This window comes from Oratosquilla oratoria, chromosome 5, assembly GCF_046742065.1.
Source record: "Oratosquilla oratoria isolate Oo_2021 chromosome 5, ASM4674206v1, whole genome shotgun sequence".
Lineage (NCBI taxonomy): Eukaryota > Metazoa > Arthropoda > Malacostraca > Stomatopoda > Squillidae > Oratosquilla > Oratosquilla oratoria.
In genome coordinates, this window is record NC_134781.1 from 2,797,943 (window position 1) to 2,816,148 (window position 18,206).

The 18,206-nt window shown below is 41.3% G+C and overlaps 1 protein-coding gene across 2 annotated transcripts in view; it reads right to left on the reverse strand.

The window, feature by feature from the left end:
* Nucleotides 1-3,512: 3,512 nt before the first annotated feature.
* Nucleotides 3,513-18,206, reverse strand: part of Kap-alpha1 (karyopherin alpha1) — a 49,673-nt gene continuing 34,979 nt past the window's right edge. For both annotated transcript variants that reach the window (XM_076184830.1, XM_076184829.1), the window contains exons 8-10: nucleotides 9,164-9,313; nucleotides 8,796-8,955; nucleotides 3,513-6,859 (exon numbers count right to left, since the gene is read on the reverse strand). In XM_076184830.1, the coding sequence (XP_076040945.1) occupies nucleotides 6,666-6,859; nucleotides 8,796-8,955; nucleotides 9,164-9,313 (504 nt within the window). In that variant the 3' untranslated portion in view covers nucleotides 3,513-6,665. The remainder of the gene's footprint in view (nucleotides 6,860-8,795; nucleotides 8,956-9,163; nucleotides 9,314-18,206) is intronic.

Here is an 18,206-nt window from a genome sequence, read left to right on the forward strand (position 1 = left end):
GCCCTTGTTGAGTCCACTGTACAAGCTTGAAAGTAGCTTCACGAGTTCTGAGGGGATGTGATGAGTGAGGCTGAATGGAAGGGGCAATGAATGGATTTGGATGGGTGTGGGTGTGTGTTTGTGTGCTTTGACTTGGCCACCCCCCTTTAAAAGGGGAAAAAGGCCCTTTGGTATGTACATATAAATGGGTTTACACATGGTGATGAGATGATGATGAGCCTGAAAGACTGAAGTGTTTATGAATAGTAGTGAGCATATTCTGAAGTAAAAGCTTTGGTATGTGTTACTTGAAGTTTTGAAGATTTTATGTCCAAGAGTTTTGGAGTCCAAACCTACCCCCAGGTGGTTTTGCTAATTAAAACCTATTTTGAGGCTACAATTTCATTGAAGCATTAAGGAAATTTAATATCTATAATGGTAGCTATAGGACTGTGGATCATGCAGTTATTGGAGAAGTGTGTTCTGTGAGATTTGATGTAAAATAAAAAGATGGTGGATTTACAGTACCTGTTCAGAAATACTGTTCAGGTGTCATACTGAAAGCCCAGGTGGGATTCTACATGTCATTTTGACACCTACATGAATACTATTCTGGATAATGACCTGGCACCTACACAAATACCATTCTGGATAAAGTACCCTGACACCTACAGGAACACCATTCTGAATGTATCACCTCAACACTTACATGGATAAAATGCCTAGACACCAAAACAAATACCATTATTCTGGATAAACCACCTCCACCTACCCTACAACATGTCCTCTTGTATCCTTTCACTGACCAGTCTGTTTGTCTGTCAATATCATATACACATTCTCCTTCCTAGAACCTCACTTCTACCTATTGTCCTACACAATTTACTTCCCACCCTCATTCATATGCTCTTCTATAATATCTATTCCACTGAATTATCATCCTCTTTAATTCCTTGTTTTAACAAGTTATCAACAAACCCTTCCCAGAATATAGATTTGGACTGTGTCATATACACTCAATGTCTTGTCCCAGACACCCACCCACCCATGTACCTACAAGTACACACACACACACACACACACACACACACACATTGCGGGATACGAGCATAGCTCTTCTCCCGCACAATACAACTAGGTAAATACACACATGCATACACACACACACACACACACACTGTCTAAATGGCCAGTACATCACAGCCAAAGTGTTATTTCTATGTCTTCTGCATGACAGCACTGCCACGTTCCTTAAGCAAAGGTGCGAGGCAAATGTGTTCACAGGTATACTTGGGTTTCCTCTGCGGAAGTGTGCACAGATTGGACAAGATAGTGCATAATCCAAGGTACGTGTTCCCTGATGCACCCCTTCCTCTACAAGTACCTAATCCCCTTCTTTCACTGCTCCCACTCCAAGCTTAATAAATAGTTCTTGGAATGAAATCAAACACTGCTTGCACCCTCACTAGGGTACAGAAAAAAAAAAAAAAAAAAAAAAAAAAAAAAAAAAAAAAAAAAAAAAAAAAAAAAAAAACACAAACATAACATAACCCACAAACATCTCACACTTCTGACCAACACTTCATTCTGGTGGAAGTGCGACTCCGGGGTTACAGAGATCGAGTCAGACTAGGCGTCAAGCATTCAGGCTTTGGCATTCTATCGAAATGGCTCACATGCATAATGTTTAGTATTAAAGTATAGATATTCAGCAAGCAGTAGGTAGGAGAAGCACCACTGTTAAGTTCAAGTTCTTTGGAGTTTATGCACTCACATGATGCCTGAGGAAACCTACAAATTATAAAATGGGACGAGAGTAGAAAAAACTAGATATGTATCAACAAAATGACTAAAGACTGGATAAAAAGGCTCACAGTTCAACAAGACAAGGAGAAGTATACGAGGAAGACTTACCTTTCACTCCAGCCCACGGGAGTAGACTTCCCCGTCTCTATGTGGCCTACCTTTTACAAAAATATCCCAACTCTTACCTAAACTAAAAGGGCATTTGCTCACACGTAACACTAAAGGAAGCATATCCTGTAATACATAAATATTGCCTCCACTGAGAGAAATCATGTGTACCTTCACCTTGGCTATGCAGTATAATACAAACCAAGCACACTTCACAGGACCAGAAACAATCTCATACCAAGAGAAAAAAAAAAAAAAAAAAAAAAAAAAAAAAAAAAAAAAAAAAAAAAATGAATATAAAAATTAGGGAAAAATTATGTTGTTGAAAAGTCCCAGGTTGTGTTACGATGTCCACAGGTCCGACTAGTCTTCGATAGTACTTGGTAAGTACTGGGTAGCTGTGCAGCACTACAAACAAGGCATTGCATTGATCAATGGCACCATTCACATGGCACTTAGCACTGTTTTGTCTGTTTTGTTTTGTTCTGGATATACCAAGTTTAAATAAACATGTTTTCCTGTGTAGTTTCTGTATGTGTGAAATGTTGAAGATAAAGTTTCCCATGAAATCATACTGTAGTAATAAATACCTTCCTACATGCAGTGAAAAGGAGTTAAAAAGAGTTATGCAATTGTAGAAATTGATTGTGGCGACAGAATTATTACTAAACTGGAATTAGTAACTGTCTAACCCAGTGCATTTTTAAAAATTGCAAAATTTGTAGTACACACGCTGGTAAAAGGAATTTACTTCAACAAATCACTGTTTCTAGATCTGACTGGTTTTACACATATGTACACATATACATACTGAGGGACTTTCGTAGAGTAAAGACAACTTTAAGTTATGTAGTCACTCTACATATGGTCACAATAAAATGAATTAAGAGATCAGAATGACAATCCTTCTTCGAAAAAGAATGGATACATATATGGTAATGCTTAATATTGTTTAAGCCTGAGTTGTGATCAAGAAATTTAGCATTATATATCAATGGGCCACTGGAGATTTGACCATATATGCCTATTTGAAAATTAAAAGGTTCTAAAACTGTAATTTCAAATTGATAAAAAAAAATAAAAAAAATCTTTTTCTTATCACAGTCCAAGATATGTCAAATCTTCTAGGAAAAAAAAAAAAAAAAAAAAAAAAAAAAAATATATATATATATATATATATATATAAATAAATAAATAAAAGAAATAGGGAAATCAACTGATAGATCAACTCTTTAAACCTCTTTTGGTCCTTTTCCAGTATGTAACAAAAAACCAAGTGTAGCTCAAAAATACTTGGATTGTGTTCATCTTGCTGAAGCAATAGAAGGATAGACAAAAAATATTAAGTACACAATATTTGTACATGTACCAACACAAACAAATATTGTGCACCAAACTTGTCTCAACACTTTTTCAATCTACCTTCCTCACTTCAACATGTATTCCAAAGCTTGACCAAAGTTCTGCCCTGGTTGTTTCTTGTGTGAATGAACAAGTGTGCATGTCTATTTCCGGTGCAGTTTGTAATGCTGCACTCTACCACCAGGTCCGAGAAACCCAAAGATTTCCCATTTAGCATGTTCACCATATGTATAAGGCGTCAGAAGAAAAAGTCAAAGTGGGTCAGGCAGCATCTTTTACTCCCCCATGCGTTCATCCACAAGGTGGTACATTTCATCAACACCATCATCATCATTATCATCATCATCATCATCAACACCAAGTCATTATCAAAACAGATTTGGGGTTACATTTCTACAGAAAAAAAAAGTAAAAATAAATGGGAAAAAAAAAAAAAAATAATAATAATAATAAACTTGGCTAAAGTTCCTGATTGACCTGAATGAATCAGTATGTTCACCAGGATAAAAATACTACTTTGATTTCATGGGCATAATGTAGAAATATGACCTCACTCCGTATCGTATCATATCACAAAAGGAGCATACAAGACATCTGGTCAGCATTGTATCACACACATGTACTCCTCACTGGTAAGCTGCCAAGTTGCTCAACAAGCCGACAGATGCAATATCACTTAGAACTATTTTGCCTTGACTGGTTGACTCAGTAACAAAGTGAGGGCAACCAAGGAGCACTGAATCACTCGTACATTCACAAGGACCAACATCTCGATCGCTGCTCAGTCCTACATTCTTGCTAAAAAATACCTAGAAAAAGGACCCTAACTGCATTCAAACAACTTCCATACAAAATATATAAACTATCTATCTCTCAAAGCATATCTAACATACATACAAAATATCACATACTTGTCATACGCAGTTCAGATCCTAACAAACAAATGATTTTGGCTTCAGAAAAGAAAGTCACCACCTGCAATATTCTTTGCGCGATCTCTTTCGAACACATCATCACTCAAGTTGTAACCAAGACTCCTCTGTGTCCCGGATCACTCAAGCACCCAAGATACATCATGTATCATTCAAATCACATGTACTAGACTTCAAGAACCACAGGGAAACTCTCAAAATTTGAATGTCACTGTTGATAACACAATGACTGCTAAATAACAGTCAAAGCAATGGAATCTTACATAATTTATCAAGTAGGTGTGTGTGGTCCTTGTAATGTTACAGTAGGAAAAAGAACAAATGCCAAACTTGCATGCAATGGCCAGCACAGGGCCATAAGTCCACATTATGGCCAGCCCATGGCCACAGGTCCATACTTGGCTCAAAAAGAGCCTTACATTCACTCTGTGGCTGGCTCTAGGACACATCCTTAAACCAGAGGGACCTAGCCCACACATGTAAACCAATGGCCTTCAAAGTGCCATACATTCATTCAATGGCTGACATGAGGCCAACACAGCCGGCTGTAGAAAAATGGCTCAATGCTAACGAATGTCACTATGCCCTTTAACACAGTTGGAACGGGATGTTTGAGAATCTTGGAAAATGTTAAAGGCAAACCAATTGAGTTACAACTGCTCATGGCACATTAACTATGGTTTGGGGATTAACAACTGCTTACACTCTACTTGTATGTAAATTAGGAGGAAAAGTACTTTGAGCCAGGAACACATACTTGATAACATCACACAATCTGCTACACACCCATGCTATCATCTCCTTCATTGATATATGCAGCTATCAAACAAGTACACAAGTAGTAGCACATTGAGTCACACTTGCTTCCTGACATCTTTGATAGTGAAAACCATCAATTGCACACGACTGCAGCGGTCAATATCCCGCTAGATTAAAGAAGTCCCCGCTGTTTTGCAAAGGAACTCATTGTTTCATGGCGACATTTTCCAGTTATGCTGAACTGGGTTTTTACACTGCCTTTTGCTTGTTCTATGCAACAAATTGTTAATATTCCCACTGCAGTATGAAGGGTATATTCCAATGAAACCCATGTGTCACCACTACTTAAATGTTGGACGTCCCTTGTATTACCAACTAGTTACCCCCTCAGATGTCCTGGTTACTTTGACGAGGATGGTACTGCTATTGGGGATGCCCTTACTACATGCAAGTTGTTGTTGTTATTGTAGTTGTTGGCGTTGAATGTGTTGCTGTTGTAAGGCTTGAAATTTGGAGATATGAAATAAGACTCTTAAAGCTTCAACCAATGATACTATGTCTTCTTAGTATTACTATCTATAACAAGGGCCCATTGGTTGGTCATAATAATAACAATACAATAAAAATAATAACCACAAGAAATGATAACCATAAAGCACTGAAAATAATTATTGTATCAAGTCAAATGTAGTGTTGGTCTTACTTCATTGAAATAATATGCAAGCTTCAAATTCCACAAGTTTCAAGCCCCAGATTTTTTTTTATTTTTTTTTATTTATTTTTTTATATATTTTTTTTAAACAAGGGTCTCTTCTCACCCAACTTAAGGAAGAACTTCCTCAACCCAACAGTGACTAGGCAATACAAACAAAGGAGGACCTCAGCAATGTAACGAACATCCTTTGGCAACTGGAAACGATCCAACAAAAAAAGCGCAAAGAACTTCAAGTGTTGCCTTGCACCGATCACCTGTGTCACCCTTGTTTGCTGTTGCACGACAGTCACCCGTCCCTGCCCCTTGGTGTTCAACGCCACCTGGGATAATGTTGAAGCTCATGTGTGTGCAGTACGTGGAGAGTACACAGCAAACTAACATGGACTTAGACTATGTAAACAAAATAATGGAAAGGACACAGTCCCCTAATTTGGAGCATGTGATATATTTCAACAAAAGTGACGACAAAGCTTTGCGACGAATGCAAGGATTCAAACATAACTGTAGTTCAGGACAGCAAGTCACTGGGAGAAGCAGACCTTTGAGGACAACATGAAATGTTTTGCTACATTGATATACTTTGATTTCTTTTTTTCTATTTTGGTTCAAGTTTTCATATGTTCACTACTGCAATTATAATAATTTTTACAGGGTTTTGGGCAATACCATTATTATAGTTAATGACTCGAGAAATGTCAATCACAACTTGATCCTTAATGCTTTCTTAAATATTTCCCGGTTTGAACGAAAGAGATGTCCACACCACAAAACCATTGTCTGTCAGGGTGATCCCCTTCTCTCTCTGTATGTGCATTCTGTTTTTGGGTCTATATGCACTATACCTTCCATCGGATACATTTGCTGTAAGCACTCAGGCTTTCTGCTGTGGAACACGGCACACCTTTTCCCATGTAAACCTTGGTAATGAAAACAGGAAGCTATAACAGAAAGACTGAAATAAAACTGCGAACTACACATCCCTTGGCTACACCTGTACTCCGTGGTTAAAAGTTAAATCCGCCTTGGTGAGCATCTTGTGCTTCTGGGTTGAACTGGAACTGCTGTCCACTCTCGTCCACAGAAGGAGCCACTTTAGTGTCTTCCTCCTCACCTCCAAAGTAGTGTTCAATGATTTCAAATGCCTTCTGATAGATCTCAAGGTTTTCGTGGCTTTGCAGGAATTCAATTTTATCCAAACCTGAAAGAAGAAACAATTGCTTAGTGATATCACTACCCACTCACAAATCCTAAGCACTCTTGTCACACATACATGTACCTAAAAGCCTTTTCCCCTTGTAAGGGGGTGGCTTCCCTAGACTTTTCACATGAGAAAAATATAGTACATACATACATATACCAAGGCTTTTTCCCCCTTACAAGGGAGGTAGCCAAAAAGAAAAAGGCATAAAATCATTCCCACCCATTCCATCCCTGAATACACTCCACACCCCTCCACCCTCCCTCCTATCTGAGCACCTCCTGAATGATGGGTCATCCCTGCACCTTGTCCACTGCCCTGGGTCAGGAGCAGTATCGCAAGACACAGCACATCCACAGCAAGGCCGCTTCATTAAATCGGCGACCCCCCCCTCTCCGTCCCCCCATTGCATAAAAGGAGAGGACGGGGAGAAAATAGTTAATTCAGAAAAGTTCATCTCTAGTTCCCTTGTGTTCCGTTTAGTTGCCTTCTACAACATATACTGTATACATATGAAGGTCCATACATAGGTAAAGTTCTGAGGGACTGAAACTTAGCCTCTAGAGTGGGCCTAAGACTCTATTAACTTCAACTGTATTTCTTACACTTTTTCACACATAGAGGTGACTGCTCCCCTCCCCCTCCTCCTCATCCTACAACTACTACTAATACAAGGTGGTGACAGGGAAACTTCTCCACACTAATACAACAGAAGGGAAACTTCTCCACACTAATACAACAGACAAGTCCAAAGTTTCTTTACGCAAATCTATATAAGTAAAGAAACTATGGATTCATGTCTGTTGCATTAATGATGATTAGGTTTCACATTGCTACAAAGCCCTCTGTGAGGGGCACTGTCCTAGCCTCCCGATAGGGGGGAAGTGTGTGACGTTAAACCATATCATCATCAGGTTTCACATTGCAAACTCCCTCCTATCAGGAGGCTAGGACAGTGCCCCTTACAGAGGACTTTGTAGCATGGAACTTAATGAAACATGCCCTTGATCCAATTAGCTGGCAGTAGGATTCAAATTGCTATCACCTCAACCTCTGCCGTAAATAGTAAGGCTCTTCCCCACTTAGCCAGGGAGCATCTTGTATAAATGTACGACAATTTTTATGTCACCAGCTTACAGTAGCAGGAGGAAGGGGGCAGTCAATGGTTGTTGTTGTTGTTATTGTTGTTGTCATTCCCTAGACTGTCTAGCTGAGCAGTCCAATCTTCCTGAGAAATGCCATGGCTGGAACAGGGTTTCCCCACAAATTCTTTATAGAGTGTATATTGTGTTGTTGGTATGTATGATTGTGTACAATGCAGTCTTCCATAACATGTTGTATAGTATGGGGAAGTGCTGCATCCTGGACGATTACAGATTGTCAGTTCTGTTTGTGTCAAAAGGTGGATGAAGTACAGTTGAAGCTGACAAAGATCCTAGGCCTAGTGATTGAGTGTCATGTACAACAGGGGCAACAGATCTACTGATTCACCCCTTTGGGGGGGGAGGGGTGCACCTCTAGATGGAGGCGAGTGTATTGATGGGTTTTCAAGATATGTGGTAGAGAGACTATTCTCTGACATAACCTTCAAGGAGTATATTCAAATGAGAAAAGTAAGGTGGAAGCAAACATTAAATCCTACATAAATAGATCAAAAGGTCATTTCCCCCTTTATGATGATGATGATTGATTTGGTTTAACATCATGACCTCTCCCTATCAGGAGGATAGGATGGTGTCCTTGCAGAGAACTTTGTAGTATGGAATTTAATGAACCCTGCCCTTGGTCCAATTCAATGACAGCAGGGTTTGAACTGCCGTCACCTTGACCTCAGCCAAGTAGTGATACTCTAACCTGCCCAGCCAGCGAGCATTCAACTAATAATAATATGAGAACACAGCAAAGATGATAAAGAGGACAAAAATTTGTAACATACCATAACATTCTTCAACTAAAACAGCATATGGGTTAACTCCGAATGTATTCTTTGCTTCTTGTTCTCCAAGTTGTAGGATATTCTGAATACCGTTAAGAGCCACCTGAACAATCTTGGCATCCATTACTGTTAGGAGGTCACACAAGGGAGGAATGCAGTTCTGAGGAAACACAAATACATATAAGATAAAGAAATAGCACTGCTTCCTTACTCATTCTTATTATCTAGAATATGACTTGCATAGAATGCTTCTACCAATTATTCCATAAAACTACTTGTGTGCATTTAATTATTCTTTACACAAAATCTACTTTGGGAATATTGTCTTTTCACAAGCTGAAACTATCTATTTCAATCATTCCTCTTACCTGATCAACCAGATATCTAATCTGTGCTGGGGTTCCACCAGATGTGGCATTGGTTATTGCCCAGGCTGCTTCCTTGCGTGTTTTGAATTCAGCCTTACCCAAGATTTCAATTAATACGGGGAAAATGTTTGCATCTATCACATGTTGAATCTGTAAAAAAGATAATGGTTTCCATGTAGGTTATGGTTCATCTTCAAATACAATGCAAATGAACAAGGGGGGGAATGTCTGTTGAACAAGAAAGGAGAAGGCAGAGGATAGGGGTGAGAGGAGAATGGCTGTGTATGGATGATACTTTGATTGAACATGAAGGAAGGGGGCAGGGCAGGGGGGAGCGGTTGTGTGTGAATGATATTTTGATGCAGCCTAAAGAGATTTCTCCCTGCCTTCTCTACTTTCTGCATGAGGGGACAGAGAGGGGGGTTCGCCTATTAAATGAAGTATACTTGCTGTGGACATACTGTGTCTTCCTGTATTACTTCTTATCCAGGCAGTGAGCAGGAGACAGGTATGACCATTCATCCAAGGAAGATAAGATGAGGGGTAAACAAAGGTGGTGGTTGGGAGTGGAGTGGGTAAGAGTGAATGCATGACTTAGACTTAGCTATCTCCCTTATAAGGGAGAAGCCCTTAGTATATAGATAGATAATGCAAATCATCACAAACTGATGTGGCCTGAAGGGGTTTCTTGTCTGCTCTGTAAATTCTGGAGTTGATGAAAGAGCAAGGTTTGTCATGTAACAAAATAGTGGGACTAAACCAGTTTCAGCTGTTGGGTCCTGCTGTGGAAGTGCTATGTCTTGCTGCAGTGCCTTTGACCTCAGCAGTATGGTGGGGAAAAGGGATGACCTTTCATCCACAATAAGATATTCAAAAATATTTAGATAAACTAGAGCAATGGTCTGAAATGTGACTAATTAAATTCAACCCAAGTAAATGTAAGGTTATGCACACAGGTAAAAATAACAATAAGTACGATTACAAGTTATTTGGAAATTCGTTAACAAATGTGGATAGTGAGAAGGATCTCAGCATAATTATCAGTGATGATCTTGGTCATCCAAGCAGTGTATTTCCGCCTTAGAGAAAGCAAACAAGATTCTAGGGTAGATTGTGCAATCTTTGGATTTTAAAAGTCCATCTGTCATAAAAAAAATCATTAGTTCATCCACATTTGGAATTGCTATTTCTATATGATCCCCGAATCTCATTAAAGGCATTGACAGATTAGAAAAAATACAACAGTGAGTTATCCAGGAGGAGCCAAGAAAAGAGTGAGGGAGGGAGGGAGGGGTGGTGAACAGGAGTGGAATATGTGGAGATGAATTAGGTGGGCATGGATTAATGCCTTTTGACTTTGGAAAGGGTGTTGGGAGACGGGGTTGATGGAAGAGTATTGGAATGGTTTGGACACATGGAAAGAATGAGTGAAGAAAGATTAGTAAAAGAGATGTGGAAGGCAGAGGTGGAAGGAGTGAACATGAGGGGGGCAACCAAGGATGAGATGGATGGATGGGGTAAAAGGGGCATTGGGAAAGAGGGGAATATCTGTTATGGAAGGATGGGAGAGGACAGAAGATAGGGGTGAATGGAGAATGGTTGTGTATGGATGATGCTATGATGCATGAGGGGGAGTGGGTGGGGGATGGGGGGTGAGGGAGTATGTGTGAAATACTGTTAGGGATTTCTCCCCATCTTCTCCATTCCTGTGAGCCCTGCTCTCCATCCCCTCATGCAGAAAATGAGATGACAGGGAAAAATCCCTTCGGGCTGCATCAACATATCATTCATACATAAGCACCCCTTTCCACACATCCCCTGCCTGTCCCTTCCTTGCATAACAGTATCATCTATATACAGCCATTCTCCACTCATCCCTATCTCCTGCCTTCTCCCTTCCTTCCTCAACAGACATTCCCCTCTTTCTCAACACCCCCTTCACTCCATTCATCTCATCCTCTCAAATTCATTCCTTCTACTTCTGCTTTCCACACTTATTTTACTAATTTTTCTTTATTTATTCTTCCTGTATGTCCAAGCCATCCCAATACTCTTTCATCAGTCCTATCTGTCATCTTTTTTCAAATGCAATCCTTTGTAAGGTATTAAAATGGGAGGGGAAATGAATGGATGGAGATGGGCAAGAACTGGTTTACCAACAGGTTAATGAATGGAATGGACGTAGTAATCATGTAGTGAGTGCTGAAACTATTGGTCATATTCAATACAAGCCAAATTCTCCTGCACAGCATCGGATGCCCGAGGTACAATGATTGATGCATCACAATACTCACATTATGAAATATAAAGTCACTGCTGTATTACTCATTCTCTTTCACAGAGTAATAATAAACACAGAAAACGTGATAAAGCCAGTTCACAGAATTCAGGGGTTACTCAGCTACAACTACAAAATAAATATAATCAAGATGCCAACACCAGCATCCTTGTATACCAGCTCGTGCCTCATGATGCCTATGTAGGCATCATCGTATGGAAGAGGTTAAGAGAAGACTAGATAATTTTACGGGTGGGGATGACAGGTGGTAATAGACATGGAAATGCCTAGTGTAGGCCTTATAGTCTCTTGCAGTACCCTCCATTTTTATGTTCTTATGATGGACATGGATGTGCTGGCTTCCACGTCCATGTCTTGCAACACTGCTCCTGACCCAGGGCAGTGGACAGGATGCAGGGATGACCCATCATCCAAGAGGTGCCAAGATAAGAGGGAGGGAGGAGGGTGGAGGGGAGTGGAATATATAGGAAATGGAATGGGTGGGAGTGGTTTCTATGCCTTTTTCTTTTTGGCTACCCCCCGTGTAGGGGGAAAAAGCCTTTGGTATATGTATGTATGATGGACGTGGAGTGGGTGCAAGCTTTGACTTAGCCACATGCTTACAGTGGAAACAAGACCCTTTGGTATGTCTAAGTATTTTTGAGACATTGTGACAAGTTGAAAAAGGTAGAAAAAGAGAGTCACGGGTCTCGTTGCAAGTTTATTCCTGAATGGTTTTGCTTGTAGCTTCCTTTGAAGAAGCTACAAGCGAAACCGGTCAGGAATAAACTCGGAACAGGACCCATGACTCTCTTTTTCCACCTTTTTCAACATGTCTATGTATATACCAAGGGCTTTTTCCCATATATAAGGAAGGTATGTACAAGTAGTTATCAATTTGTGCAATATATGTGTTCCATGTAAAGTAAAAACATACATAAACTTTCTAAAAGTTATTACATACATATATCAAGGGATTTTCCCTTCACAAGGGAGGTAGCCAAAATCAAAAGGAATAATTCCACTCTCTCCCATTTCATCCCCACCCACTCCACTCCCATTCACCACCCATCCCTCCCTCCCTCTTTCCTTGACTCCTCCTGGATGACATCTTGGCCATGGCCCTAGGTCAGAAGATATGCAGCAAGACACAGCACATTCACAGCAAGACCACTTCATTTAATCAGCAACTCCCCCTCTCCCTTTCTTCATGCAGAAAAAGAGAAATGGGGAGAAGTCCCTTTGGGCTACATCAAAATATTCACACATACTCCCTAACCCCTCTTCCATTTACTACAAAATCAGGTAATCTAAATAGGCATAATCCAAGAAGTATTTGTATGTATTTACCAAATTGCATTTAGAAAGTGGATAGTTTTAGATACTTGGGTGCAACTGTGTCGTGAAAGGGAGGAGTGGAGGTGGTGGAGGTAGAATGTAGATTGAGAGAAGCGAGTAAATGCCTTGGGGAATTAAAAAGTGTAATGCATTTAGGAATGCATGCCAAGAGGAGACTGTATGAAGGAATGATTGTGCCAACAGCACTGTACAGGGCAGAAACATGGAACATAAGAGAGGAAAAGAGGAGTATCAATGAGTATTAGATAAGGTGCCTGAGAAGTATGATAGAGGTTACTAGCCTTGAGAGTGAGAAATGAGGTGGTGAGGAAGAGAACGGGGGTGGAAAGGGTGTTAGGAGATAGGGTTGATGAATGAGTATTGGGATGGTTTGGACACATGGAAAGAATGAGTGAAGAAAGATTAGTAAAAAAGGTGTTGAAGGCAGATGTGGAAGGAATGAACATGAGGGGGGCGACCTAGGATGAGATAGATTTGATTTTGATATGGTTTAACGTCACACACTTCCCCCCTATCGGAAGGCTAGGACAGTGCCCCTCACAGAGGGCTTTGTAGCTTGGAATTTAATGAACCATGCCCTTGGTTCAACTTCGCCGGTGGCAGGATTCGAACCGCCCTCACCTCGACCTTCGCCACACGTAACAACGCCCTAACCCGCTCAGCCAACGAACTTCCAGGATGAGATAGATGGATGGGGTAAAAGGGGCATTGGGAGAGAGGGGAATGTCTGTTGAGGAAGGACAAGAAAGGACAGAAAATAGGGATGAATGGAGAATGGTTGTGTATGGATGATGCTGTGATACATGAGGGGAGTGGGTGGGGGATAGGGGTGAGGGAGTATGTGTGAGAAATAAACTGACGCAGCATGAGAGGAAGGATTTTTTTTTTTTTTTGCCAATTTAATGAAGCAGACTTGATGTCGATGTGCTGTGTCTTGCGACACTGTTTCTAACCCAGGGCAGTGGGCAAGATGCAGGGATGACCTGTCATCCAGGAGGTGCAAAGATAAAAGGGAGGGTGGATGGGAGTGGAGTATGTTGGGGATGGAATGGGTGGGAGTGGTTTTTATGCCTTTGTTTTTTGGCTACCTCCCTTAAAAGGGGGAAAAAAACCTTTGGTATGTGTATGTATGTATTTACCCAATTGTAGTATACAAGAAAGTAGTAACACCAGTTCAGTCCCCGTATCCTCTCTAATTTTGTCATATCTAGCCACAAATTTGTGTACAGTTCCTACTTAATCTATATCCATGATTTCCAATCATCATATTTAGATCTGGATTCATGTATTTTCCTGATACATGAATTGTATGATATAGGTATGTATGTACATGCATAGCTCCCCTTCCCATAACATACAACTAAGTAAAACTAGGTAAATATACCAACAGCTTTTTCCCCTTACAAGGGAGGTAGCCAAAGTCAAAGGCATAAATCCATTCCCACCCATTTCATCTCCACATACTCCACTTCCCATTCGGCATCCCTCCCTCCCTTTTCCTTGGTTCCTCCTGGATGATAGGTCATCCCTGCATGTTACCCACTGCACTGGATCAGAAACAATGTAGCTCGGCAGCACATCCACAGCAAAGCTGCTTCATTTAATCAGTGACATCCCTTCTACATCCCCTCATGCTGAAAAAGAGAAGATGGGGAGAAATCCCTTCTGGTTGCATAAAAAAATCATTCACACATACTCCCTCACTGTCCCCATCCCCCACCCACTCCTTCCCATGCATCACAGCATCCATACACAACCATTCTCCACTCACCCCAATCTTCTGTTTTCTCCCTTCCTTCCTCAACAGACATTCCCCTCTTTTGTAATGCCCCATTTACCCTGTCCATCCATCACATCTTTGGTCACCCCTTCATATTCACTCCCTCCAACTCTGCCTTCCACATTTTTTTATTTACTAATATTTCTTCACTCAGTCTTTCCATGTGTCTTAACCATTCCAATGCTATTTCATTGACCTTATCTCCCAACTCCCTTTCCACCCCCACTCTCCTTCTCATCTCCACATTTCTCACTCTATCCAGCCTAGTAACCCCTATCATACTTCTCAGGCAATTCATCTCAAACACATTTAAACTCTCCCCCCCGTATGTTCTATGTCTGCCCCATATAGTGCTGTAAGCACAATCACTCCTTCATTCAATCTCCTCTTAGCATCCATTCCCAAATGTCCATTTCTCATTACAATTTTTAATCCACCAAGGCATTACCTGCTTCTCTCTACCTACATTCTACCTCCACCTCCACTCCTCCCTTTCCTTTTGAGTTATGACAAAATATCATCCACACATACTCCCTCACCATCCCCATCCCACTCCCATGCATCACAGCATCATCCACACCACCATTCTCCATTCACCCCTATCTTCTGTCTTCTCCTTTCCTTCCTCAACAGACAATCCCCTTTCTTAATGCCCCTTTTAACCCATCCATCCATCTCATCCTTGGTTGCCCCTTCATGTTCACTACTTCCACCTATGCCTTCCACACCTCTTTTACTAATCATTCTTCACTCATTCTTTCCATGTGTCCAAACCATTCCAATACTCTTTCATCAACCTTATCTCCCAACTCCCTTTCCAAAGTCAAAAGGCATTAATCCATGCCCACCTAATTCATGTCCAAACCATTCCAATACTCTTTCATCAACCTTATCTCCCAACTCCCGTTTCACTTCCACTATCCTCCTCACCTAATTTCTCTCTTTATCTGGCCTAGTAACCCCAATCATACTTCTCAGGCACCTCATTTCAAATGCATTCAAACTCCTCTCTTCCTCTCTTATGTTCCATGTTTTTCCCCCATACAGTGACCTCTGTGCAATCACTCCTTCATACAATCTCCTCTTAGCATCCATTACCAAATGTCTATTTCTCGTTACACTTTTTAATCACCCCATGCATTTACTTGTTTCTCTTAATCTACATTCTACCTCCACCTCCATTCCTCCCTTTCCCATCACATTTGCACCCAAGTATCTAAAACTATCCAGGTTCTCTAGCCTCTCTTTCTTAACCTCTTCACTCCGGGGCACATCGCATGTCTGGCAGCATTAGCTGCCAGACATGCGAGAGTTAAGGATGTACATGTGCTAAGGGGAGAGGGTGGGGGAATATCAGATCATTTTTTGGTGGAAGGTAAATTGAGAGTGGAGGATAGATGGAGAAAGAGGAAAGGAACAAAAGGTGCTTAGAGTGAACTCTTTAAATGAAAAGGAAAAGGAGTATAAGAAGAAGCTGAAGGAGTGGGAGGGAGTGAAGGATAGAGTAGAGCTAGGTGTGGAGGAGGAATGGGGATGGGTCAAGGAGGGAGTCACAAAGTGTGCAAGGATGGTGTGTTGAACAAGTAGGACAGGAGGAAATAGAAGGAAGGGTAGTGAATGGTGGGATGAGGAAACAAAGAAGCTTGTAGAAGAGAAGAAGCGAGCTTTCACAGATTGGTTACAAAATAGGACGAGGGAGTCATATGATAGGTACAAAGAAAAAAAAGAGAAGTAAAGCAAAAGGTAAAGGAGGCAAAGAGGAGAGCAGATGTGAAATGGGGTAAGAGTATGACAGAAAATTTTGAAAGTAATAAAGAGATTTTTTGGAAAGAAATTAAGAGAGGAAGAGGAGGCGAATCAAGTAGAAGAAAAGGTAAAAGGTGCAGATGGGGAGATAATAATGGAAGAAAAGGCAGTAAGGGGAAGATGGGCAGAATATTTTAGGGAGTTGCTAAATGTGAAGGAGGATAGGGAGGGAAAGATAGTTGCAGTGGGAAATGCTAAGAAAATGACCGTGATGAGTAAGGAAAATGGAGGAGAAATAAGGAAGGATGAAGTGAAGGCAGTTGTTAAGATGATGAAAGCAGGTAAGGCACCTGGTCTGGATGGATGCCATGCAGAATGTCTAAAAAAAGGAGGGAAAGCGATGGTGGACTGGCTGGTGAGGTTATTTAATGTTTGCTGGAGAGAGGGTAGAGTGCCGGAGGACTGGAGGAGTGCCTGTATAGTTCCACTTTACAAGGGAAAAGGGGATAAGTGTGAATGTAGTAGTTTCAGAGGGATTAGCTTGTTAAGTGTAGTTGGAAGGCTTATAGGAGGATCTTGATTGAGAGTATTAAGAGAGGAACAGAGGGAGTAATTGGTGAGGAACAGTGTGGATTTAGGACGGGTAGAGGTTGTGTAGATCAGATCTTTGTGCTAAGACAAATATGTGAGAAAGCTATAGGAAAGGGGAAGGATGTTTTTTGGGCTTTTATTGATCTGGAAATGGCTTACGATAGGGTAGGCAGAAAGGCACTGTGGGAGGTTATGCAGATATATGGGATAGGAGGAAAGCTTCTAGGAGCTGTCAAGAGTTTTTATGATAGTAGTAGAGCTTGTGTCAGGATTAGAAATGGAGAGAGTGAGTGGTTCGAGGTAAAGGTGGGACTTTGTCAAGGATGCGTTATGTCGCCCTGGCTGTTCAACTTATACATGGATGGGGTAATGCGAGAGGTAAATGCAAGAGTAGTGGGTCAGGGATTGGAGATGGTTAAAGAAAATGGAGAAAAGTGGGAGGTGAGCCAGCTGTTGTTTGCGGACGACACTGCACTTGTGGCAGGATCGGAGGAGGGATTGAGGAAGTTGGTGACAGAGTTTGGGAGAGTATGAGATAGAAGAAAGCTAAAGATAAATGTGGGTAAATGTAAGGTGATGAGATGTACAAGGGGTGAAAGTGGCAGTAGACTGGAAGTGAGCATTAAGGGAGAGCGACTGGAGGAAGTGGATAGTTTTAGATACTTGGGTGCAAATGTGGCAGGAAAAGGTGGAGTGAAGGTGGAGGTAGAATGTAGATTGAGAGAAGTGAGTAAATGCCTTGATGGATTGAAGAGTGTAATGAGGAATAGACATTTGGGAATGGATGCTAAGAGGAGACTGTATGAAGGAGTGAATGTGCCAACAGCACTGTATGGGGCAGAAACATGGAACATAAGAGAGGAAGAGAGAAGGAGTTTGAATGTGTTTGAGATGAGGTGTCTGAGAAGTATGATGGGGGTTACTAGGCTATATAGAGTGAGAAATGAGGAGGTGAGGAGGAGAACGGGGGTGGAAAGGGAGTTGGGAGATAGGGTTGATGAAAGAGTATTAGGATGGTTTGGACACATGGAAAGAATGAGTGAAGAAAGACTAGTAAAAGAGGTATGGAAGGAAGATGTGGAGGGAGTGAACATGAGGGGACGTCCTAGGATGAGGTGGATGGATGGGGTGAAGGGGGCTTTGGGGAAGAGGGGAATGTCTGTTGAGGAAGGACGGGAGAGGACAGAAGACAGGGGTGAATGGAGAATGGTTGTATATGGATGATGTGATGCAGGAGGTGGAATGGGTGGGGGATGGGGGGTGAGGTAGTATGTGTGAGCAAAATTTGA